General features: G+C 35.0%; 2 protein-coding genes across 2 annotated transcripts; one reads left to right on the forward strand and one right to left on the reverse strand.

Moving 5' to 3' along the window:
• The first annotated feature begins 879 nt into the window (after positions 1-879).
• On the forward strand, positions 880-9,866 carry LOC139870080 (beta-carotene isomerase D27, chloroplastic-like). The gene is made up of 7 exons (XM_071857931.1): positions 880-1,171; positions 1,269-1,408; positions 8,489-8,581; positions 8,656-8,717; positions 8,825-8,931; positions 9,145-9,237; positions 9,764-9,866. The coding sequence occupies exons 1-7, from the start codon at positions 880-882 to the stop codon at positions 9,802-9,804; spliced, it is 828 nt and encodes a 275-aa protein (XP_071714032.1). The 3' UTR covers positions 9,805-9,866.
• Positions 9,867-10,611: 745 nt separating this feature from the next.
• LOC139873452 (beta-carotene isomerase D27, chloroplastic-like) lies at positions 10,612-27,463 on the reverse strand. The gene is made up of 7 exons (XM_071861378.1): positions 27,149-27,463; positions 26,920-27,059; positions 26,418-26,507; positions 25,980-26,041; positions 25,747-25,853; positions 25,319-25,411; positions 10,612-10,814 (listed from the first exon to the last, which is right to left on the reverse strand). Exons 1-7 carry the CDS (start codon positions 27,459-27,461, stop codon positions 10,774-10,776), a joined length of 846 nt encoding a protein of 281 aa, XP_071717479.1. The 5' UTR covers positions 27,462-27,463; the 3' UTR covers positions 10,612-10,773.
• Positions 27,464-27,808: the final 345 nt, after the last annotated feature.

Genomic DNA, 27,808 nt, shown 5'->3' on the forward strand with positions numbered 1-27,808 from the left:
TTAAATCATATAATATATATTTTAAATATTATATCATTTACTATATATTATTCAATACTCCGTAATTTATTGTAGTATATATTCGAGATTACGAGCGTGGTGTTGACCGGACATTACTGCGGCGGCTAGGGCTGTTAACGAACCGAGTCGAGTAGAGTATATGATGTTCAGGCTCGGCTCGTGAAATTATTACTAAACTTGAACTCGGCTCGAACTCGAATAAGTATGCAAATTTGGGCTCGAACTCGAGATCGATAATTTTTTCATTGTTCGAGTTCGAGTTTGAAACTCGATTAATTACTCGAAGGACTTATTATAAAATATCATACAATATAAAATATTATATAAAATAATATTATTAAATCATATAATATATATTTTAAAATATTATATCATTTACTATATATTATTAAATACTCCGTAATTTATTGGATTGGATAAATATTGGATTTTAAAACTCGACTCTATTCGCTATCTAAACCCGAGCCAAACCAAACTATAAAATAAGCCCACATAACAAAACAAAAAAAGACCCACCAGAAAACAAGCCCACATAGCTTAATGTACATGTAAGTTTATATGTTATTGGACTATTAATGGAAAAATAGGCCTGTGTAAAACTCTTGTTAATATAATAAGTGTATTGGATTGGATAAATATTGGATTTTAAAATTTTGGTTTGGTGTGCCAGTGTGTCACTCATATGACGACCAAACTTCTTACACTACATGGCCCATTTTGATTGGCAGGGGTCACATGCACCCTGTGGCTGTCACGTGCATCCGTCGCCTCTGTTCATAATTGACATCACACGTATGATATGCAATTCTATATTTTTGGGATCATGCATGGTTTGCATTTCAAAATCTCTCAAGCAACATGGAAACAACTATTACATCTTGTCAGGCAAACATATGCTCAATTTTAAAATCATCTCATCATCCCAAACTGCCTCGAATATTCCCCAAATACGGATCTTCGGTCTCGTCAGCCATGACCCGACCCGGTTCTATTACTACCACAAGTAACAACATTTCCCCTATTAATTTTAAGATTGACACAGGAGATAATAATAATACTATAATTGTTGAATCCAAAACTGTTCATAATGACAATTGGTTGGAACGTATGGCCATTAATCACCTCTCTAAAGCCGTCCAAGAAACTGCCGGTTTGTTTTATTTATTCGAGCAATTTGTAAATTGAATACTATAAATTTGTGGCGTTCATGAAATTAATTAAAATATGACGAAAAATGATAACCGTAGGATTGGAAATTGACGTGGCGTGGTACAAAGGACTTGTGATGGTGTGTGAAGCTATGTTTAAAGAGTTTAGCCTAAAACAACAACGCCAAATTGTAACTAAGGCTCTTGAGAAAGCTATTCCTAGTTCTTTACTCTTCGTGGCAAGTTCTTCTTTTACGTTACTGAAGTATTAATTTGTTCATCAGGCTTAAGTTTTGAGGATATATAGTTGTTCATGATCAGGCTTAAGTTTTATTTCTAAAACGTGTCAAATGGGTAAAAACAACTAGTAAGAGGTCATATGGGTTTTGAAGTAAAAGTGTAGTTTAATGCCTAAAATCTTGTATGGGTGTGTTTAGGTGACAAGCTTCTAGGACTTATGAAAGTTTATGAGAGTGTGAGCTTATATTTTATATTTAGTAAGCTTATAATTTGAGTGATCATAAGTCAATTTACATGGTAAACTCATGCTCAAACTACTTTATCAATTATTTATAAAAAAATAAACTCCGGCTTCATGTAAAAAAAGATAAGCTATAGCTTCCAGCTTCAGTTATAAATTTCCAGCTCTATCTAGATCGGACAAACACACCTTAAATCATTTTATTTAAACATCTATCAATGAAATGAAAGGACCCGTCCTAATCCATCCGGACGAATACATTACATTTGGTTACATCGCGAGGTACTTGACCTCTATATGATACATTTTATAAACATTGCATTCGTTTTTAAAAGACAAACTTTTTTCACATCGAAAGTTGACGGAATGCATACCATTTTCTAATATATCCAACTATAAATGACTTAATAATAATCTTGATGAAATCGACGACTCGAATGCAACGTCTTTTGAAATATGTCATGAGTGATTCCAAGTAATATCTCTAATGAGCAAATGCACAGCGGAAGATTTCTTTCATACCTGAGAATAAACATGCTTTAAAGTGTCAACCAAAAGGTTGGTGAGTTCATTAGCTTAACATAAATAATCATTTCCATCATTTTAATAGACCACAAGATTTTCATTTTCAGTTCTCATAAATATACGTCCCATGCATAGAGACAAAAATATCATTCATATGGATTGAACACCTGGTAACCGACATTAACAAGATGCATATAAGAATATCCCCTATCATTCCGGGAAATCCTTCGGACATGATAAAACAACATCGAAGTACTAACGCATCCGGTACTTTGGATGGGGTTCGTTAGGCCCAATAGATTTATCTTTAGGATTCGTGTCAATTAGGCGTGCACTAATTCTAAAAATTAGTGATGTTCCATAATTCTTAGGCTACCAAGCAAAAAGGGGCATATTCGGCTTCGATCATTCAACCATATAATTAACACATATAATAGTAATCAAATAATTACATCTATATAATATTTATATAATTAGTGTTGTAGTTTATATAGAATTTGTACTAAATTTTGTCTATGTATTATATCTTAAATTGTATACTATATATATGTTTATAAAAAAAATATGTTTAATATATAATTATAGGTAATATGAATACATTTTATGTACAAAATCTTTATTTGTTATAATATAATAATAATAATAAAAATGATAATTTTACTAAAATGATTCTTTTAATAATAATATAGTTGTAATAATAATAATAATGATACTAGTAGTAAAATTGATAATAAAGATAATAATACTTAATAATAATAATAATATAATAATAATAACAATAATAATAATAACTACCTTTGAAGCTTTTCCCAAAAAAAATGCCTCAGACAAGGCTCGAAACCTCTCGTTTATACCTAACACGCCCATCCATTTCACTGTCACTCTTTTTCTGAATTATAACCCCATCTAGTTTTTTTTTTTTTTATAACTCATATGGCCCAAACTTCTCTCGGCCCATATATTTCGGCCCAACAATAATTTAGTACTTGGTCCAACTGGAATTTATCACTCGGCCCATCTGAAATTTAGTATTGGATCTCAGCCCAACTTGTATAGTTATTAGGAAAAATAAATACTAAAACATCGCAGCCTGGATTCGAACTCAGGACCTTTGTCTCCCCAGACAACACCTTTAACAACTCCGCCATTTCTACTTTTCTGAATTATATAGATCTTAATTATATTTAGTCTATTAAACTACCTGATTTCATTACCCATTTATTTGTTAAATAATCTCGATGGAATGTAGTGGTGGGGTTCAGCAGACACTTCAAACACCTTGCTTTTTTTTACTTTACAACCCATCATCATCATCATCATCATCATCGCTAATATCATTATCATCTTTGCCATCAAACTACTTCATTTCTTTCGTCATTTTTAACAGAACCCGAAAACAGGAAAACATAATGGTATAGCAGGTTGTTTGTTGAGGGATTCAAACAAAAAAACAGAAGGTAGAATTTACATGCGCGTAACAGTAGTTGTTGCAAGTTGCAGGTGGGTTTTAAATGGCATTTTTTTTTTTGAACGGAAATCAGAAGTATGATCCGTAAACAACAATAAGTCGTAGGTGTTTAACACTGGTGATGGTGAGGTTACGATGGCTGTTTGATGGGTACCTAGCACTGTTGCAAAACACCCCGTCTCGAGCCGTCTCGACGCCCGTCTCGACGGTTTGGTGACTAATCCGTCCCGTCTCGAAGAAAACCATCTAATATTACAGTCAACGCACAAAATTCGGGTCAAAGTTGAAAAAAATTGGGTCAAAGTCGGTCAAAATTCAAAAAAGCCAGAAAATCGGTAAAATATATCGTGTTTTAGTTTGAATTTGTTGTATTAAATTAACGATGATAGCAATTATGGGTACAAATTAATTAATTAAATTTTTTAGCTTTAAAATATGTATACATATATGCATTTTTATACTTATATATTTAAAAGTCAACTTTGGTCAACGTCCGTCTCGACCCCCGTCTCGACCCCGTCTCGAACGTCTCGACCTTTTTAGGACCCGACCGTCTCGACCGCGTCTCACGTCTTTTGCAACCTTGGTACCTACAGTGGTACTCGGACTGAATAGCAACAACAATCGTAAAGGGTATTTTGAAAGTTTGTAGGGTGGTGGTCGTTTTGGGTGGCGGTTTCACAAAGATGAAGTGGGTTTGAGAGGTGGTGTATTATTATGGTAACTAAATGGGTTTTAGGGTGGTTGTAAATGATGAAAAATAAGGATGTTGAGTTGGGTTTTATATCGATTAAGTAATGAGGATGGTGGTTTTAGGTTATTTGATCTTCGAGATAGGACATGAGGTTGGCGGTTTATGGTGAGTCAACGAAGATGAAGGGAGAGAAAAATGATGAAAGATGGTGATAGTTGTCATGGTGTTTGTTATGTCGTTTGATGAGGATACAGTTGTTTAAATCTCATAAAAGGAAAATAGAAAGGAAGCAAAGGAAATAGTTGGATGATAATTGAAGATCTTGGTGATAACACTTGTCGTTCAAGGGTGATCGAACATGGCGGTTGTGGTGTGGAGGCCAATGGTGATCGATTTTCTCAGGAGAAGAAGAAGAACACAAAAGGCATTGAGGGAGAGAGAGGTGGTTTCGAGATGAAAGTGTGGAGAAGGTGAAGATGGTTGTGCATTTATATCTATATCTCTCTGCATATATAAATATCTATCTCTATTAGTTACATTACATACTACAAGAAACAGAAATTTAAAAGTTTGATGGGTAAGTGTAACAAACTCTAGACAGGAGGAATCAAACAAAAATGCAGATAGTGATGCAAAACCAATTTTTGTATACTTTATCTAACTTTATAATTTATATTTAATTAATATTACTAATTAATAAATATATAAATAATAATAATACTTTTAATATTTAATAATAATAATAATAATTTAAATAAAAAACGTGTATTAATCATCACCAATCTTAAGTTTGGATATCTATGTGTCGACATATATAATATGATATTATTCCGTGCTCTTGTGCTAAACAGTTTAACATAAAAATTTTCCGAAAAATCTCATGTTTTTAGATTAAGTACATTTAATTATTTCGCTCATTTATTGTTTGAAATCTGATTAAAAAGGTTCGTCCATATTTTATTTTATTTTATTTTTTATTTTTTTTTTAAATTCCAAGTGATAGGTACGGAGTATTAAAACTTAGCTCGAGGTATTTAAATATATTTTATTTTTAGTAAACTTAGAATTGATAAAACGTAATTATGGACCAACGTTTAATTTTTAATCTTTTCATAAATTCGAGTTTAAACTTGTTTAATATCGATCATAAAAATTGACCTGTCATTCGAGCTCGATCCCAACTCAAAATTAAATATTTTTAAAATTAATCAAATAGATTCTAAATATATTTTTAATAAGCCTATAATTTATTTCACTCATTTTCGGGTCACCGTTTATTTCTAAAATCATATAAGTTTGAATTTAACTTGCTTAATATCAATCGGAACATCAAACGAGTATTACAATCATTTAATATTTATTATTATTATTTTTTATATACTTTTATGTATATATAGATATGTTTTAAATAGTGATTATCATAATATCATATTTCATAACAACAACATTCAATATTTCAAATTATACTTCCAATCATTATTTTTTTATATATATACACACATATCTATTTACAAATAGTTGTTCGTGAATCGTCGGGAATGGTCGAAGATCAATTGAATTTATGAAATAGTTCAAAATTTTGAGACTCAATATTACAGACTTTGCTTATCGTGTCGAAACTATATAAAGATTAAGTTTAAATTTGATCGGAAATCTCCGGGTCGTCACATGAAATATTTTATATAATATAAAATTTAACAATCATTATCAACAAACCAATTAGTGGTATCTACTGGCGGAACCAGAAATTTTTTTCACCAAGGGGTAAACAATATTTTTAAAAGCGTAATAATTTTTTTGGGCAAAATATGAAGACTACTGGGAAAAAAAATTCATCGGAGGCAAATCAAAAAAAATCCAAAGTTTTTGCACTCGTGCCCGACTTAGAAACAAACTACAGTCAACCATTAGCATCCGGAGCAAATGACGTTTTTTACCACTCGTGCCCGACTTAGAAACCATCTCTTCTACCTTCTGAAGATTCGCCGTCTTACCCGACCGGGACTCAAACAAGAAAATCATAGGAGATCCGAACGAGGGAGCTTTCGAATAAACCACAATCTTCCCACAAACGTTGGAGGGCCCAGAATCGACTAAAGAAAACCTTTGTAAGTCCTCGAAACACTCGCACGCTCCGGATCACTCTTTTCATCTCGAAAAACAAAAGAGATAACACCCCAGAATCAAAATCAATATGGAAAATCATACTCCCTGGTCCCTCCGTCCCAATTTAATAGGCTTGTTTTTTCATTTTATGATGTCTCAATTTAATACTCTACTTCCAAAAACAAGTAATAATAACAAGGTAAAGTTTTGTTATACTCTTGATTTATGCATGTAAAACAAAAAAGTAATAAAAATAAGGGGTAAAACATGAAAGTGAAAAAACAATACAAGGTGATTATAACATTTCTTATACAACGCGTTTTTTATTTGGGTGCTATTAAATTAAGACCAGAGGAGTAGTTATTAACTCATTTAAAAAGGTCAATTAATTTTTATTTTTTTCTTTCTGACAAAAGATTAGATAATATAATTATGATTTTCTCTTTATATATATGATGGTGAGTTATAACTATACAAGGACATAATTATGTGAACAGTCATCGTAAGATTTGACGTTCAGTTCCTAAACCTTTTTTGCTCGGGGAGTTTTTGTAGTTTGCATGTATTGCGTATGCAGTCCCTCGCCTTAAACGTCCGTAAAAAATACCGTTAAGTGTCAAGTCGTGCATTGCACGTGAGAGTATTCAAGTAATTTTAATTTCATTTAACCCATTCCATTCATCCTCCCAAAATTTGTTAACTCTAACTTCTCCAACCCAAAAACAAAAACTTCATCTTTACTTTGGGCTGTAAATGAGTCGAGCCGAGCCCAAACACTGTCAGACTAGAGCTCGGCTTGTTTAAATTTTATAGAGCTCGAGCTCGATTCCAACCCAATTTATTAAACTCGAGCTTGACTCATAATTATATCTTTCTTTATATAATCTAAATTTATTATATTTGATTTGTTTTTATCCACTTATAATAAGATTTAATATTTTTCGGTATAATAGTAATATATATATTTATAGTTATATATATATATATATATATATATATATATATATATATATATATATATATATATATATTATTAAAATTTAATATTTTGATGTATATAAATAAAAAGCTCGTTTTGAGTTTGTTTACTAAACAAGTCGGTGCAACTACGGGTGTTCATTGCACGATTTCCGCCACCACCTCCGGCGAATTCTACAACCGAACTCCGGTAAACTCTGATAACTGAACGTCCCACAAATCCAATCTGTAAGCAACGCTCTATACTTCAACCATCACAAACAACCATCACCGCCAATGTCGTATGATTACTGATCTGTACTTCAATAGACGCTATAATTGAGAAGTGGAGGCGGAGGAGGTATATTCTGAGCTGCCGAAATCGTTCAGATCTAGTGACATGCGATGGAGGCGGAGGCTGCCGGATTGGCATTTATTGTGTGTTTCGTTCATATGTGATGAATCTCATTTTTTTGTTCATATCTGTTTATTTCGTGGATCAATGGGCAAGAAAAAATTGTGGTTTTCTAGGTTTCTTTAAAATGGTGAAAAAAATAGGGTTTGTTTTTTATAAATAAATAAAGGTGTTAGGAGTTAAATAAAATGACCGTTTTACCCTCGTGTACCATGCGTGTGATGCTAGTTAACGAATTTTTGCAACGTCCGTCAGTCTCTTGTAACGTGCAATCCATGAGGACTACTCAAGAAAAAAACGGATTTTTTTCCAAAACGTCCGTCAGTCTCCTGCACACGCAAAACGTGCAATCCACGAGGACTACTCAACAAAAAAAAAAGTTCAAAGGTGAAATTTGAGCAAACCACATATTGTTCGCTTAATTTTGTCCTTTTAAAATATATAGTTTGGACATAATATCTTTTCTTATTTTTTAAGTCAAACTTACACACTCATTACACGAATGTTTATAATAATTCACGAAATATGTTCACAGAAAAACTTGAACGCTCAACCTCTTGGTTGAAAGGACCACCACTAATAACGAAGTTACATGTTTGACATATTCCCAAACAACCATCAAAGTTCATAAAAGATTATTTATGTATGTGATACCTTGTTTGGGACACTTCAGATAAGAACACTGATGCCGCCATCCAAGTCCACAAGAGAGTTCTTTGCCATCTTCACCACTGTTGCAGTCCGTTGGCTAGTCGGTCCTGGTGAGGTACATGCCGTCCTCATTTTGGTATACATGTAATATATGTATCATGTTAATACTATATTAACTTATTTTTAAAGATAAGAGAGTCGGAGTTCGAAGGGAGAAAAGAGAGGAATGTTGTCCACATAACAAAATGCAGGTGTTCTTCTTGCCCACTTTAATATATATATATATATATATATATATATATATATATAAAATGCATGTTTCTATGAGTCTATTGGTGTGTTCATTGAATTACTTTAGGTTTTTGGAGGAATCCAAGTGTATTGGTATGTGCACAAACCTCTGCAAGATGCCAACTCAAGAATTTATTCATAGAACTTTGGGTACTCCGGTTAACATGATTCCAAGTAAGTAGAATTTCTATAAAAGTAAATGTGTTATACTACCAAATAGTATAAGGTCGTAAATTATATAATTTACTTATGAATGGGTCGATTTAGGTTGTTTTTACCTCAAATAGATCTAATAAAAACATTTAGCTGAAAAGAGAACGGATTTTGATTGAACAAAGTCTATTTTTATGCTTACAACCTTGTAAATCATATATTTTGATTGAACAGATTTTGATGATATGAGTTGTGAGTATGTATTCGGTCAGGAACCTCCAGCACAAGAAGATGATCCGGCTTTTAAGCAACCATGTTACAAAATATGTAAATACTCCAAGTTAACCAATGTTCCATTTGAATTTCTTATTCACATTTGTTTTTGAACGGTGGTTAGAGTCACTGACGGGGTTCGAACGTGATGCTGGAAGAAGAATATTATAGTCCTACCGCCGCTCAGAAGAAACCCACACGACGAATCCATACGGGCATCGCGAGTGGTAAAACCCCCTCGGGTGAGACTCGAACCCAAGATGTCTGCAACCTCCGCGACTCATGAAATGGGCGGGTAACCTCAAGGGAAATATTTTGCAGCTCATGGAAATCGAACCCCTGACCTACCTTACGGAAAGTCAGGTCATCACCAATACACCAACACCAGGTTTTTTTATTAACATTTTAAGTTGCCTTATCAAATAAACAAATTTATTCACATTTTGAAGAAATGTTATAAGGGCGGTTGATGCATAAAAAGGCTATAATGAGGTCACAATGGTCTATCTGCAAGACCAACTAGGCAAGTTGACATTAAGAGAATTTTATACTTATATATTTCGTTATACATTGGATGCAGGTAACGCAAAACGAAAGCATAGTACAAGCTGCTTGAGCTAGATCCTTAAGAAGACTGTCGATGTTGTGTATTATAAATAATGTACATAATGCTGCTAGCCAAGTTGTATAGATATAATGTTCCTTTATGCATCAATATAATAGTCAACATGTAAATGATTAGTATAATTCTATGAATGTGTTCTTAGTTTCTAGAGGTGGAAGAAAGGAAGTTTGGGTAACGGGTCAAAATGGGTATTTTTATACAGGTTGACCCTTCTCAGGAAAGAATTTTTTCTGCAATTTATTTTTACCAATTAAGGTGCCGAATAGGCTTACAGGAATATACTATTTTAATGTAAGTTGTTTTTGCTGATTTTATAGATTCAAAATGCATTTTAGGCGACTTTCAGTAAGTTTGACCTGTTTCGGTTTTAACTAGATAGTTAGATTATACCCATTTTACCACTGGATAAACCAAAACTTTAGACACTGTTAGGGATATCACAGAACTTGAATTGACCATCTCATAAATGGGTTGTGATTGCCACTACTACCTATTATACCAACATTTATCTTAAGTATCTAATCGTAGAGTTACATATTTCTTGTATATTGTATATTGTACGGTTTAACAGCTAATGAGTCTAGTCATTGCCTGTTTAAGCATTTGAAAATACTTGTGGTAACTTTTCAGTAATCAACTTTACTTGTTTTCATAGTAGACAAATGGGTCGAACCTCGAAGTTTTCACCATATGTACGTTAAGCATATTATTCCATTTTTAAGAAGACATTAGACCAATCAGTTTGGTACTAAAGACATTTTTTTATTTACATGAGGAGGAAGATTTCACCACTTATAGTATTCCACATAGTTCTTAAACTCAAGTTTCTTGATACATCACATTAGTTTTACCTTACTATTACATATATACATAATACATAAATATCCGTATATCTATAACAACTTGGCTAGCAGCATTCTGCACATCATTTATAATTGCCCAACATCGACCATCTTCTTAAGGATCTAGCTAATGCAGCTAGTAGTATGCCTTTGTTTTGCATTACCTGCATCCAACGTATAGCGAAAATATGTAAGTATAAAATGTTGGAAGCTTCGACGAGCCCAACACACCCACTATAGAGGATCTAGACTATACTAGACTCACTACACCAACACTTTGACGTTGATTAGCCTTTAATTTTATGAATTCTTAGTGCACAACAGTACTTAGGCGACAGTGTCGACCATATATCATTTAGGCGGTATAACCGACCATGTATCACTTAGGCGGCAGAGCCGACCATATAATAAAAATAACACAAGTGCACTAAGAACTCAAACACGAACTAAGGCTTAACCGGGAAACCTAACAAAGAACACTTTTATTAATACAAAGAAACAATTACAATATTATGGACTCAACTCACACTCTTACTTCTTCACAACTTCTACTTCTAACTCTTCTTCACTTCTTACTTCTTCTCTACTTCACACTTCACTTACTCACTCCTTACACAAATGAACTACTCATCACCCATATTTATACTACCCCGTGGAACATTCTAGAAACTAGATATTTCCATGGATAAATATCTAGATATTTTCTACACATACAAATATCTAGATTTTTTCTATCAAATACAAATTTCTAGATTTTTCCTACCATATTCTAAATTCTAGATATTTTCTTATACATATTAATATCTAGATATTTTACATATATATATCTACTAATATCAAATTTGCATTGTATTTTAACACTCCCCCCAATGCAAATTTTCTTCCAACGATGTCTTGCAGACCATTCCAAGTGCTTCTCTGAATTTTGTAAACTTCGGTTTACTTAGGCTCTTGGTGAATATATCTGCAACCTGTTCATCTGTCTTTGTTGGCATCATCTTGATTTTCATTTCAAGGACCTTCTCGCGAACATAATGATGGTGCACTTCTATATGTTTTGTTCTTGCATGAAAGACTGGATTCTCTGCTAGTCGTATAGCTAATAGGTTATCGCAGAGAAGATTTACTTGATAATCTGTTGATTGATGAAGATCTTCCATTAGTTGTTTCACCCATGTAATTTCTTGTGTTGCTGATGATGCCGATCTATATTCTGCTTCAGTGCTTGACAAGGATACTGTTGGTTGTCTCTTGCTGCACCATGATATTACTCCTGATCCAAGACTAAACATGTATCCAGTTGTTGACCGTCGTGTATCATAGTCTCCAGCATAATCGGCGTCACAATATCCAGTCACCCGACATTCTTTTGTTCTCTTATATAAAATGCCAAAGTTAATAGTACCTTTAACATACCTTAAGATGCGTCGTACAACATCAAGGTGAGGCTTCTTCGGATTGCTCATGTATCGACTAACCACTCCAACTGCATAAGATATATCTGGCCGGTTTAGTGTGAGATAAATAAGACTTCCGACCAACTTTCGATACATGGTAACATCTTGAAGACTTTTTCCTTCATCTGCTCGTAGTTTTGTATTCGGATCCATTGGGGTTGAGATAGGTTTGCAATTAAGCATTCCGTACTTTTGTAAAAGATCTCGCGCATATTTTTGTTGTCCCATAAATAATCCTTCTCTTTTCTGCTATATTTCGAGTCCAAGAAAATGTTTGAGTTCTCCAAGCTCCTTCATATAAAATCTGATAGACAGATTCTCTCTTGTTCTTTGAATCTCCTCATAGTGATCTTCCGTGATGATTAAGTCATCCACATATACTAGCACTATGGCTAGTTTTCCTTGATCTTGTTTCACAAATAAACTAGAATCTGAAGGAGCAACTGTGAAACCACTTTGTACCAAGAACTCACCAATTTTCCCGTACCAAGCTCTTGGAACCTGCTTCAAGCCGTATAGTGCTTTCTTTAATTTGCAGACATGGTCAGGATGGAACTTGTTCTCAAAGCCTCTTGGTTGCTCCATATAAATTTCTTTGTCAAGTTCTCCATGTAAGAAAGCGTTCTTGACATCCATCTGCCACAGCTTCCAAGATTTGCTAGCGGCTAAAGCTAGTAGAGCTCGAATTGTTGTGATCTTCGCCACTAGACTAAACGTTTCTTCATAATCCAACCCATATTGTTGAGAAAAACCTCTAGCAACAAGTCGAGCTTTATACCTTTCAATGGAGCCATCTGATCGAGTCTTCACCTTGTAAACCCATTTACAAGATATTGGTTTTACATCTTTTGGCTTTGGAACTAAACTCCATGTCTGGTTTTCTTTTAGTGCATTAATTTCTTCTTCCTTCGCTTTCTGCCATTCTCGATTTTGCGCTGCTTCTTCATAAGTAGAAGGCTCAATAGGTATTGATTCATCCACATGAGCAGCATTGGCATACCTTGGATTAGGTTGTCTAGGCCTTGCTGACCTCCTTAATTCTTGTGCATGCTCCTCGACTTCCTTTTGGCTTGGACGAACCTCCTCGGATATAGATTGATGTACACCAGTTTTCCATGGACTCTTTTCCTTAGAGTACGACCCTTCTCCTTCTTTTATTGGATCCAATATCTGCTCTTTAGGTTCTTCTTTTTCTTCTGGACCTTCTTCTAATCCATGAGATTCTGGAAGCTCTATCTTTTGAGGTGACCACCATGAAGAAGCTTCATCAAATACCACATTTCTTGAAGTATGGCGCTTTCTTGTATTTAGATCACAACATCTCCATCCTTTTCTTGATTCATCATAACCGACAAAAATGCACCGAATTGCCTTCTTATCAAATTTGCTTCGTAAATGATCTGACACGAAGACGTAGCATACACATCTAAAAACTTTGATATGGTTGACGGTTGGCTTGATCTTCCATAATCTTTCATATGGTGAAATATATCCCAACTTTGTTTGTGGGAGTCTGTTAATCACGTACGACGCCGTCCTCATACATTAGACCCAAAATCTACCTGGTACATTCTTACCATGAAGCATACTTCGACAAGTTTCGGCAAGGTGGCGATTCTTGCGTTCCGCCACTCCATTCTGCTGTGGAGTATTGGGGCAAGTTAATTGCCTTCTGATCTTGTGCTTCTCAAGATACATATTGAACTCAGTCGATAAATATTCTCTTCCATTATCTGTGCGTAAGCACCGGATCTTAGTATTGAGCTCACTTTCTACCTTGTTCTTGAACTCTTTGAACTTCAGAAAAGTCTCCGACTTCTCCTTCATGAAGTAAACCCACACATATCTTGAGAAGTCATCAATGAATGTCACCATATACTTCATGCCTCCAAGTGATGTTTGTTTCACTGGGCCGAAGACATCTGAGTGTATGAGCTCTAGTGGTGTCTTGGACTGATGTTGTGACTCCTTGAATGTCAATTGGTGAGCTTTTTCAAATTGACATCCAGCACATATTGTATCTGTTCGAATATCAATTTGAGGAAGCCCATTTACTATGTGTTTTACCATCATCTCCTTTAACTTGTTGTAGCCCATATGCCCAAGACGTTCATGCCAAAGATCAGCCGTCTCATTTTTTCGAGTCTTATCCACATATGCTGTTTCAGCAGATAGTACATAGACCGACGCTATTCTTCTTCCTTGCATAATTGGATTGCCAACCACCTTCACTTTCTTGAATACGGACACATCTTCTGGTCCAAAGAGCACATAATTCCCTTCTGCTGTCAATTATGGTACTGATAGTAAATTCTTCTTTAGGCCAGGGACAAGATACACCTTCTCGAGTTGGAGCTTATGAGAGCCGCCTTCATTTAAAATTATTGTTTTTCCAATGTGAGAAATAGATAACCTTGAATTGTCGGCTGTCAACACGACTCTCTTTCCTTTGTAATCATCCATTTCTTGCCGCTTCGTCTCATCATTGGTCATATGATTTGAGCACCCAGTATCAAGGATCCAATCATCTTTGTAGTTTATTTTTGACTTTAAGGTTGCTACAAGAGCTTGATCATCCATGTCAGCTTCAACGGAGAGTCCTGCTTCTGCATCCCAAGTTTCCTCATTAATGGATGCTTCAAATGTGACCTCTTTCTTCTCATCTCTTGCGGCGGCCACATTTTCTTCGAAAGTTCACCTTCTGGGGAATCTACAATCTCGAGCAAAATGACCCTTCTTGCCACAATTGAAGCATTCACCATTCTTTCTCTTATCATTTTTCCCGTATTGTTGGCGATGATCTATTCTTCCTTGTTGAGCTCCCCCTGAAGCGTTGCCTTTTGATTTTGGGTGACCCTTCCACCCATATGTCTTACTTTCTTTCATCGCCTCTTGTCTTCGAGATGTTGCTTTCTTCTTATTGGTGAAGAGTGCATCTTCTCCGTCTTTTATGGTTACTTCATTCACCTGCTTGGCTAATGCCTCTTGATTAGCCAATAAATTCTCCAGCTCTATTAATGATGGTTGAGTAGGCCATCCTCTCACAGCGGCTATAAATCCATTATACTCGGATCTTAAGCCATGGATGATAATTCTCTTCATCCTTGCATCACTCACTTTCTCTTCAGGAGCAAGTTGAGATATCTCACGACAAATAGATTTCACCTTGGTGAAATACTGAGAAATAGATAGACTTCCTTGTGAGATACCTGCGAGCTCATTTTCCAAGAGCTGGAGGTGTGCTTCATTCTTCTTTGAAAACAATTTTTCAAAAGTTTCCCAAGCTGCCTTTGGTGTTTTCTCGTCACGTATGTGCTCCAATAGATCCTCCTCGATTGTAGTCTTCAATATAAATAAAGCCTTCCCGGCCTTGATGTTCCATTTTCTCAAGGCTTCGGCATTTTCTTTCAATGGAGGCGTTGTGTCATTGCCAACGACTATTTCCCATAAATCCTATCCTTGTAGGTAGGATTCTATGCAAGTCCGCCAATAACCATAGTTGTGGTTATTGAGACTCTTGATTCCACTGCTCGTACTTGCAAGATCTGCCATCATGACGTCCAACGTCCAATAAGCTTGGTCCCAGACCAATGAGCTTTCACAGTTCCTAACTGTGCTCCGACAGAATCTCCCTTAGGTCCTTGGTGTTAACAAGACGATGTAAACGTCCAACGTTTACCGATGAGTACCTCCACTAGCAATGGTCCCGAACGACCCGCTCTGATACCAATTGTTGTAAGCTTCGACGAGCCCACCACACCCACTATAGAGGATCTAGACTATACTAGACTCACTACACCAACACTTTGATGTTGATTAGCCTTTAATTTTATGAATTCTTAGTGCACAATAGTACTTAAGCGACAGTGTCGACCATATATCATTTAGGCGGTATAACCGACCATGTATCACTTAGGCGGCTGTAACGACCCGGAAATTTCCGATCAAATTTAAACCCTAATCTCTATATGTTTCCGACACGATAAGCAAAAACCCTAATGTTGAGTCTAGAAAGTCTAAAATCTATATTCGGATAATCAGTTACCCTTTTGACCATGCCTGACGATTCACGAACAATTTTGCATAAATAAGTGTACGTGTATAAATATATATATATGAATATGACTTCCATATATAATTGATAATTATATGTATAATTTTAGTTATTATAATATCTATTATTAATATTACTAAAGGTTGTTATTTAAAATTATCATTATTATTAATAATAGTAATATTATTTTGATATTAACATTTTAATTATTATTTTTACTAATAATGCTAAAAGTATTATTATTAATAATATATTTATTAATTAATAAAATTAATTACATAACTATTAAAAATCAAGAAGATAAAAATACATCTTATCAACTGTTTTTGATTGAATTTGCTAATCCCAATTTTGGTTACTGAATCGAATAAAATCTCAGATCCAGCCAAAATTTGTTACATGTCCATATCAGTTTTATTTTTTTATTTATTCGTTTTTCTTTGTCTAGTAATAAAGGCTGTCGATTTTCATCTGTTTATATAACCGTTCAATGACTCACAATATAGGACATAAACCATCTACACCATTTTCTCTATCTCCATATATATCATTTTCTGTTTTCTATTTAGAACCGAAGCACCATCGAAACTTATGAGTTTTAATTCTCTGTTACTCCAACTACGAACCATTTACTGCTACTGCTACTCCTGTTCTCGTTCCTGTCAACCACCACTGCTCACAACCACTATCAAGCACCAACCCACCATCATCTTTTTTTATTTTTTTTATTTTTTTTTTTTTTTTCGTTGAGACCCCCAACCATGAACCATCTCCATCTCTCTCCTCTTCCCTCTCTTCTACAACTCGGCTGTAACAACCATTAGACCACCATGATGCACCATCGAACCCTGCAACTACTCTTTCGCTGTTAAAAATCATCACAAAATCACCATCACACTTCAGCTACAACCCAACACCACCGTCGTGATACCATACCGCTACCATGTTTCTGTTTCTGTCACCGAGAACCACCTCATCATTTATAAACCCACTTGTTTTCATCTACAAATCACCATTTTCTGTTTTCTGTTTCTAACCGTCGCATTTAACCACCACCGCAGCCTGTTGTTCGAAAAACAACCAAAAGCTGATTCACTGTTACTATCATTCGTGTTCTCTACCAAACATAACCCATATCATCACCATAAACAACCACCGTGACCAAGGAATCGCTGCTACTATCCTCTTCCTCTTCGGTTCAACTAATACTCGATATCTCCTGCTGCAGCGATATATTTTTTTTTTCTTTTTCTTCTGTTTCGAACAATTAACAATGAGAAGACGATTAGGGTTATAATTATAAGAGGATAATGGTGTATGAGCTGTAAAGTTCCTGCTATCTGATTTGATCAAGTCGTTCCAGTTTTTTTTTTTAATACACCGACATTTTTTTTTTGATATGTTTTAATGGACTAAATCCACTTAAATGAATTTGATTCATGGACTTATAATATGATAAGAGGTTGGACTCATGTTAAATATAAATGGGCCGAGACTAATAGTCTGTTGGGCCGGAACATGCTTTGGAAAATAGGAGACGGGTTTAAATGGACTGAGATTGGATATAAATCAGAAATACTGAATGGGTTCAACGGTTGAGGGTGTTGGCTAGTGAACGTGAGGTCGCGGGTTCCATTCCCGGCCTGCACAGTTTGATTTCTTTCTTTTTGAGTCTAAAGGTTCGTGAATCCAAGGCCAACCCTATACTTGTTCAATGATGTTATATGTATTTTTACTACAAAATACATTAGGTGAGTATATAGTCCCTTTTAAACTCTAAATATTTTTGGGCTGAGAATTCATGCGCTGTTTTTATAAATGATTTACGTTATGGACACAAGTAACTGAAAAATATATTCTACGTTGAGTTGTACCACTGACATACTTCCCTGTAGCTTGGTAACTATTATTTACAGCGGTATTGTAAACGCGAATCCTGTTGATAGATCTATCGGGCCTGACAACCCCAACCGGACTGGACGACCAGTATTCAACGGTTGCACAGTACTTCGTTTCGTGACTACACTTGGTACAGTGTAGTAAGATTTCATAATAAAGGGAATATGCGACGTGATTAAATGTTAAGTATGGTTACCAAGTGCTCAACCACTTAGAATATTTTTATTAAAATGTTTACATATGAAATCTTGTGGTCCATTGTTATAACGCTGCTAGCATCAAATCTATATATCTCACCAACTTTATGTTGACGTTTTAAAGCATGTTATTCTCAGGTACGAATTAAGTCTTCCGCTGTGCATTAGCTCATACTAAAGGCATTACTTGGAGTCGATCATCGCAATGGAACCAAATGTTGAAGACTCTGTCCAGATGGATAAGGACGGGTCTTTACAGGTGGTATCAGAGCGTTGGTCTTAGCGAACCAGGCCTTGCAATAGTGTGTCTAACTGGTAGTAGTTAGGATACATTAGTAAGCCTGGACTTTGACCGTGTCTACCTGTCAAAAGGTTTTGCTTATCATTTCTAGTCGGAAACTATCTGCTTATCATCTTTAGGAATTACCTGCTTAAGTCTAGACACGTCTTATTGCATTTACTGCATTGTTAATGTATAGACAAATTCATATCCTAGCGTATCTATTACGATAAACTTTGCCTAATATTTTCCGTAAATTTCTCCGTAATTTAAGGAATCCTGGTACTATATATATTTATGCATATTATGCATTGAGTATACCATCCAACTCTCATTGCTCTCACTAAGCTTTTTCATACCAAAAATCTTTCTGTGATCACGTACGATGGCCTCCACGAATCGACAAAGTTCCTCTGGCTCCGAAGATAGTGTGACGGGAGCGCATCAACCGATCAACTACCGAGATTTCTTTAGAAAGTGGGGATGGGTTCGCGAAATACTCACACTATGGAGAAATGAAGAAGGTACTCCATATCATGAGCCGAATCTACCGCCTAATGTCGGAGTACTCGACCCGCTCACCGGCGAACCTGTTCGCAATACTGTTTATACCCTCGTTGCAAGAATTTTTCGTCTTGAGGCTACCATTAACGGAACTAGAGAAGATATCCAACCTCCATCTCACACTAATAACCGGCCAGGGTTAGTAGAAGAAGTCAACGAACTTCGCGCTCGAGTAGTAGTTTTGGAGAATATGGTGCAAAACTTAACAGCTTCAGCAACATCACTGGCACCAACATTAACACCAGTACCACCAACAACCCAAGTTTCAACATCACCTGCCTCAACATCTCATTCTGTACCTCGAGCCTAATCATCGTTTTACGTATCGTTCTATCTATTCTATCTTCGTTCTACATATCGTTCTACATCGATTATCTTCGCTTTACGTATCGTTCTACCTCATTTATCTTCGTTCGACATTGCAATTATGTAATCTTTAATGTTTTAGAGATCACGTAATTAAGTACTAACGATAAATCAAATGAGTTTAATATCTTATTGACTCATTAGATTCATAATTACATCCGAAGAAAAAAATATATGCAAGTATATTTTCATAAAGATTGTAATTAAAAAATTCTTTCGTACAAACTGTTAATGATGAAAATATTTTAACGGGTGGGTAGTACCCGAGGAATATTTAGAATTCACATTAACAAGTTACACTGTACATTCTTCGAATCTGATTCAACGGTCATTTGTTATCCTACTTACAACCACCAATATTCATATCCGCTCACCCCAGAGTAACCATTTTCATTCAAATTTCATATTCGGATCTTGACATATCGGAATCCAACAAGTGGCATAAAGAGGAAAACATTGAACAAAATAAAATTTGTTAGAAACAGACGAATTAATTAAATTGAAATATTGTTAGGAATCCACGCTAACTGTTCCTAGCTAACTGTTCCCGGCTAACATTTAATTTATCGCAATTTACATTCTCGCAATTTTATTTATCGTCATTTAATTTCTGTTATTTACTTTTACGCACTTTAAATAACGGGACACGTATGCAAGGTTTCGACTTATCATATCGACCCATCTATATATATATTTCGGAACAACCGTAGACACTCTATATGTGAAGATGGGAGTTGGCTATACAGGGTCGGAGTTGATTCCAAAATATATATATACTTTGAGTTGTGATCGACACCGAGACCGGTACACGGGTCACGATACATATTATTTAATTCGAATATTATATATTAAATTATATATGAATCATTGCACCATCGGACTATTGGACTGCTAACTTTGGACAATTAAAATGAATTGAATTAAAATATTGATTATAACATATGAAACTAAACAATTCTTCAAGTTGCCACTTGAATCCATCTTAAACCTCATTCGTATTTTGACGATTACAATCCACGTTCAAACCTATCATGATTCTTGAACACACCTCGATCGAGAAGTTGAACCAGCTGCACCTCATCTATGGAAGAGAGATTTGTGCATACAGTTATGCGCCTGAAAAACTTTCGAAATCAAAGTGATAGTTAAAACCTATCCGCGTCGAATTCCTTATCATTCATTAGCAAAAACAACCCTACAATTCCTTTTCAAGAAGCTAATTTTGTCACAGCTCCATTTCGACTTCTCAGTAAGACTACTCCTACTATAACCTCGATATTTATACTTTGTCTTTTCACCGTCGTTACCGGAGAACCTTTTATATATCACAACATCATCAGCAGATATTCCAGCAACTCGTCATCTCTTTGACGGAGCTCGCAATCAGTATTTTGAAAATCTTGCAGAATTTTTCCCGTCATGCCTAAAACGTCTATCCCTAAGTATTTCACACTACGAATGTGAAGTTTCTGAAAAACACCCTGGACTATGAAGTAGTTCTGGAAATGCTGATGAAGCAGCAAAAACCGTAAACGACCTTAACAGTCAAAAGTTTACGATGAAGTACAGCATGTTGGAAAAGCCCAGAAAAAGAGAAGGGTTGAAACTGGAAAACGGATTGAGCAAAGTATGAAGGAGACCGTGGACAAATCATGAAAACTAAACCCGACTTCAAACAATTCAAATGATTCAGTGCCTGCTGAAATCGTTAGTAAGAACACTACTCGATATTCTAAACCTTTCCGGATGATATTCTTCATCATTACCCTATCCTAGATATTATAGGATACCTTCATATTTTCTGTTATACATAATCTCCATATTTCAGGAGATATTTTCACAACTACTCCTATCTGCGATCATGTATCTCTTCGTAATATCTGCGTTACAACATAAAAGAAATTGTGTTAGTTTCTAAATTCTGAAACCTCCGAATTTAAAATATGAATGTTTTGAAGTAGTGTTGGGAACTGATGCATGAATTAGTATAATATAATGAAACTTGATCAACTTCATTATATTACAGTAAGTCATGTTAAGTTTCTAATGGAATGTGATGATTCACAGTACCGTTATCATGTGCCATGTTACACGGCTCTTACATTCTATCCAATTCCCAAATGTATTAGGAACATATTGTCTTGATAGTTCTATTTTTTCCAGGGTATTCTGGTAATTTAACAAATCAAAATCATGCCAATACCCTTTCTTCTTAGAATATTAGTTATGTTCATTCCAAATCTCATACTTATGAATTCCGAACCATTGCTCGCTTGACTCAAGGACGAGAAGAAGAAACAAAGGGACAAAGCCCCAAAATAGAAATTGGGGTATAAATCGCAGCAAAAAGGAGAAAGTATTAATTATGGATGACAATGAAAACAGATTTGCCGCATTAAATCAAAGAAGATCATGTTTCCTAAATTGCCGAAAAACCAACTCTTATTACGTAAGATTTTCTTTAAATCCCTTAAATTCTGAAAAATCAATCCTAATCACGTCATCGATTAAAACAATTCCATATTCACTCATTTCATTCTTTTGTGATAGCTTCACTCGTACGCTTCACATGGTCGAATCGTTTTATCCATATCTTCCAATAATGATAAAACCCTATTATTATCTCATATTCGTCATGAAAGCATTCCTATTGTTATTTATGACAACCTCTACCAAATTTCGGGGACGAAATTTCTTTAACGGGTGGGTACTGTAACGACCCGGAAATTTCCGATCAAATTTAAACCCTAATCTCTATATGTTTCCGACACGATAAGCAAAAACCCTAATGTTGAGTCTAGAAAGTCTAAAATCTATATTCGGATAATCAGTTACCCTTTTGACCATGCCTGACGATTCACGAACAATTTTGCATAAATAAGTGTACGTGTATAAATATATATATATGAATATGACTTCCATATATAATTGATAATTATATGTATAATTTTAGTTATTATAATATCTATTATTAATATTACTAAAGGTTGTTATTTAAAATTATCATTATTATTAATAATAGTAATATTATTTTGATATTAACATTTTAATTATTATTTTTACTAATAATGCTAAAAGTATTATTATTAATAATATATTTATTAATTAATAAAATTAATTACATAACTATTAAAAATCAAGAAGATAAAAATACATCTTATCAACTGTTTTTGATTGAATTTGCTAATCCCAATTTTGGTTACTGAATCGAATAAAATCTCAGATCCAGCCAAAATTTGTTACATGTCCATATCAGTTTTATTTTTTTATTTATTCGTTTTTCTTTGTCTAGTAATAAAGGCTGTCGATTTTCATCTGTTTATATAACCGTTCAATGACTCACAATATAGGACATAAACCATCTACACCATTTTCTCTATCTCCATATATATCATTTTCTGTTTTCTATTTAGAACCGAAGCACCATCGAAACTTATGAGTTTTAATTCTCTGTTACTCCAACTACGAACCATTTACTGCTACTGCTACTCCTGTTCTCGTTCCTGTCAACCACCACTGCTCACAACCACTATCAAGCACCAACCCACCATCATCTTTTTTTATTTTTTATTTTTTTTTTTTTTTCGTTGAGACCCCCAACCATGAACCATCTCCATCTCTCTCCTCTTCCCTCTCTTCTACAACTCGGCTGTAACAACCATTAGACCACCATGATGCACCATCGAACCCTGCAACTACTCTTTCGCTGTTAAAAATCATCACAAAATCACCATCACACTTCAGCTACAACCCAACACCACCGTCGTGATACCATACCGCTACCATGTTTCTGTTTCTGTCACCGAGAACCACCTCATCATTTATAAACCCACTTGTTTTCATCTACAAATCACCATTTTCTGTTTTCTGTTTCTAACCGTCGCATTTAACCACCACCGCAGCCTGTTGTTCGAAAAACAACCAAAAGCTGATTCACTGTTACTATCATTCGTGTTCTCTACCAAACATAACCCATATCATCACCATAAACAACCACCGTGACCAAGGAATCGCTGCTACTATCCTCTTCCTCTTCGGTTCAACTAATACTCGATATCTCCTGCTGCAGCGATATATTTTTTTTTTCTTTTTCTTCTGTTTCGAACAATTAACAATGAGAAGACGATTAGGGTTATAATTATAAGAGGATAATGGTGTATGAGCTGTAAAGTTCCTGCTATCTGATTTGATCAAGTCGTTCCAGTTTTTTTTTTTAATACACCGACATTTTTTTTTTGATATGTTTTAATGGACTAAATCCACTTAAATGAATTTGATTCATGGACTTATAATATGATAAGAGGTTGGACTCATGTTAAATATAAATGGGCCGAGACTAATAGTCTGTTGGGCCGGAACATGCTTTGGAAAATAGGAGACGGGTTTAAATGGACTGAGATTGGATATAAATCAGAAATACTGAATGGGTTCAACGGTTGAGGGTGTTGGCTAGTGAACGTGAGGTCGCGGGTTCCATTCCCGGCCTGCACAGTTTGATTTCTTTCTTTTTGAGTCTAAAGGTTCGTGAATCCAAGGCCAACCCCATACTTGTTCAATGATGTTATATGTATTTTTACTACAAAATACATTAGGTGAGTATATAGTCCCTTTTAAACTCTAAATATTTTTGGGCTGAGAATTCATGCGCTGTTTTTATAAATGATTTACGTTATGGACACAAGTAACTGAAAAATATATTCTACGTTGAGTTGTACCACTGACATACTTCCCTGTAGCTTGGTAACTATTATTTACAGCGGTATTGTAAACGCGAATCCTGTTGATAGATCTATCGGGCCTGACAACCCCAACCGGACTGGACGACCAGTATTCAACGGTTGCACAGTACTTCGTTTCGTGACTACACTTGGTACAGTGTAGTAAGATTTCATAATAAAGGGAATATGCGACGTGATTAAATGTTAAGTATGGTTACCAAGTGCTCAACCACTTAGAATATTTTTATTAAAATGTTTACATATGAAATCTTGTGGTCCATTGTTATAACGCTGCTAGCATCAAATCTATATATCTCACCAACTTTATGTTGACGTTTTAAAGCATGTTATTCTCAGGTACGAATTAAGTCTTCCGCTGTGCATTAGCTCATACTAAAGGCATTACTTGGAGTCGATCATCGCAATGGAACCAAATGTTGAAGACTCTGTCCAGATGGATAAGGACGGGTCTTTACAGCGGCAGAGCCGACCATATAATAAAAATAACACAAGTGCACTAAGAACTCAAACACGAACTAAGGCTTAACCGGGAAACCTAACAAAGAACACTTTTATTAATACAAAGAAACAATTACAATATTATTGACTCAACTCACACTCTTACTTCTTCACAACTTCTACTTCTAACTCTTCTTCACTTCTTACTTCTTCTCTACTTCACACTTCACTTACTCACTCCTTACACAAATGAACTACTCATCACCCATATTTATACTACCCCATGGAACATTCTAGAAACTAAATATTTTCATGGATAAATATCTAGATATTTTCTACACATACAAATATCTAGATTTTTTCTATCAAATACAAATTTCTAGATTTTTCCTACCATATTCTAAATTCTAGATATTTTCTTATACATATTAATATCTAGATATTTTACATATATATATATCTACTAATACCAAATTTGCATTGTATTTTAACATAAAATTCTCTTGATATCAACTTGCCTAGTTGATGTTGCAGAAAAACCATTGTGACCTCCTTATAGCCTTTTTATGCATCAACTGCCCTTAAAACATGTCTTAAAAATGTGAATAATTTTTTTTTATTTAATAAGGCAACTCGAAATGTGAATAAATATACAAATGATTTGGAGTATTTACATAGTTTGTAACATGGTTGCTTGAAAGCTGGATCATCCTCTTGTGCTGGAGGTTCCTGACCGAATACATACTCACAACTCATATCATCAAAATCTGTTAAATCAAAATATAGGTTTAATTGGTATACTTTTTATCTTTTTAATAGTTGTACAGCTTGGGCTTTTTAATAATATAAAATAGAAAAAAAATAAAAATAAGACTGTTATACTAATCATTGCCATGCTGTACAAAAAAAAAAAAAAAAAAAAAAAAAAAAAAAAAAAAAACTAATCATTGCCATGAAGGGGTTGAATACTAACTTAATTGACATGGGTCATTTCAGTATGGGCCGGGTCAGGTTGACACACAAAAACGTTCTTGTCCATATTCATAAGTAAATTTAAAATTATTGGTTGTGCAATGCATTTACTTGTAGAAATTTTACTTACTTGGAACCATGTTGACCGGAGTACCCAAATTTTTATGAATGAATTCTTGGGTTGGCATCTTGCAGAGGTTTGTGCACATACCAATACAGTTCGATTCCTCCAAAAACCTAAATTATTTCAGTAAGCGAGCATCATGATTTGACGATTTATATCGAACGTGTAGTAGCAATAGACTCATTGAAACAACATGCATATAATTATATTTAACAACTTTTAGTGGACAAGAAGAACACCTGCATTTTGTTATGTGGACAACATTCCTCTCTTTTTTCCCTTCGAACTCCAACTCTCTTAGCTTCAAGAAAATACAAGTTAATATAGTAATAACACGAAACTTGAAGGTGTTGGTGTAATATTGGTGGTGATTTGACTTCCCATGAAGGAGGTCAGGTTTTCGACTCCCATGCATTGCAAAACATTTCCCTTGAGGTTACCCGCCCATCTCATTGGCCTCGGAGGTCTCGGACGTCTTGCGTTCGAACCTCACCGAGGGGGTTTTACCACACGAGATGCCCGTATGGATTCGGATTCGTCGCGGTAGTTTCCTACTGATGGGCGGTAGGACTGGTTTGTCTCAGGAAATGATCGGGTGGGTGGGATCCGACATCTCGTACAGATCCCGTCAGTGGTGGCGATACATACGCATATACCAAAATGATTGAGGCCTATACCTCACTAGGACCGACTAGCCAACGGAAGCCAATGGTGGCGAAGAAGGCAAAAACCTCTCTTGTGAACTTTGATGGCGGCATTTTTTTTATCTGCATTTTCCAAACAAGCAATCATGTAAATTGGTTTTGGGTCAAGTTGGGTGATCAAAAAAGCATTATGTCCAAAAAATTTCAGATTATCATATTGTAAATAGTTATAAGTGTGTTGATAATGATTGTTGAAATTTATATAATGTGAAGTATCTCAATGATAACTGTTTGAATAAATGATTTAGAAGATTTTAAGCATTAGACTACACTTTCAGACTTAATTAAACCCATATGACCTCTTACTAGTCGAGTTGGTCTTTTTTACCCATTTGACACGTTAGAAATAATACTTAAGCCTGATGAACAATTATATATATATACTCAAAACTTTCATATATAGTGAAAAGCATCAAACAAGCAAAAAATAAAAATAAATAAATAAATAAAAATAAAATAACAACGAAGAACTTGCCAGGAAGGGATAAAAGCTAGGAATAGCTTTCTCAAGAGCATTAAGTACAAGTTGGCGTTGTTGTATAAGGCTAAACTCCTTAAACATGGCTGCACACACCGTCACAAGTCCCTTGTATCCCGGCACGTCAGTTTCCAACCCTGCAGTTATTGCGTCTCGTTAAAAGTGAATTCATGAACGCCACGAAATTCTATTCAACTTACAAATTTCTAGAATAAATAAGACAAACCAGAAGTTTCTTGGACGGCTTTAGAGAGGTGATTAATGGCCATACGTTCCAACCAGTTGTCGTTATGAACAGTTTTGGATTCAACTATCATAGTCTTATCTCTTGTATCTGTCTTAAGATTACTAGGATTGTTGTTACTTGTGGTAGTAACAGAACCGGGCCGGGTCAGGGCTGACAAGACCGGAGGTCCGTGTTTGGGGTGAGATGATTTTAGAAATGAGCATACGTTTGCCTGAGATGATGGAATAGTTGTTGACATGTTGCTAGCTAGAGAGATTTTAAAGAAGTTAAGAGTGTGTGTCCAGTTTTGCATATTCTGGGTTAAATACTTATATGTGACATGGTATATGTTGGACGGTAGTCTAATTATCATGGCTTACATTTACAAATGGACTCAATTATTTGGATGGAACGTATAGCTATTATTGAGTAACAATTTTTGCCAAATTAGTGAAGATTTTTTGGCATACATTTAACATGTGTAATTTGTGAAGTCAGAGGGAGAACAGTGTGGCTATGTTTTTTGGAATTGTGGGTGCAAAACTGAAAGAAATTAATGTATTCATATAAACTCTTGCGCTACTTCCTTTACCACCAATTAGTTTTAGAGTACTAAAGAACTCATATGTTTATATGTAGGATATGTTGTTGAGCTAATAT

This window comes from Rutidosis leptorrhynchoides, chromosome 10 (assembly GCF_046630445.1).
Source record: "Rutidosis leptorrhynchoides isolate AG116_Rl617_1_P2 chromosome 10, CSIRO_AGI_Rlap_v1, whole genome shotgun sequence".
Lineage (NCBI taxonomy): Eukaryota > Viridiplantae > Streptophyta > Magnoliopsida > Asterales > Asteraceae > Rutidosis > Rutidosis leptorrhynchoides.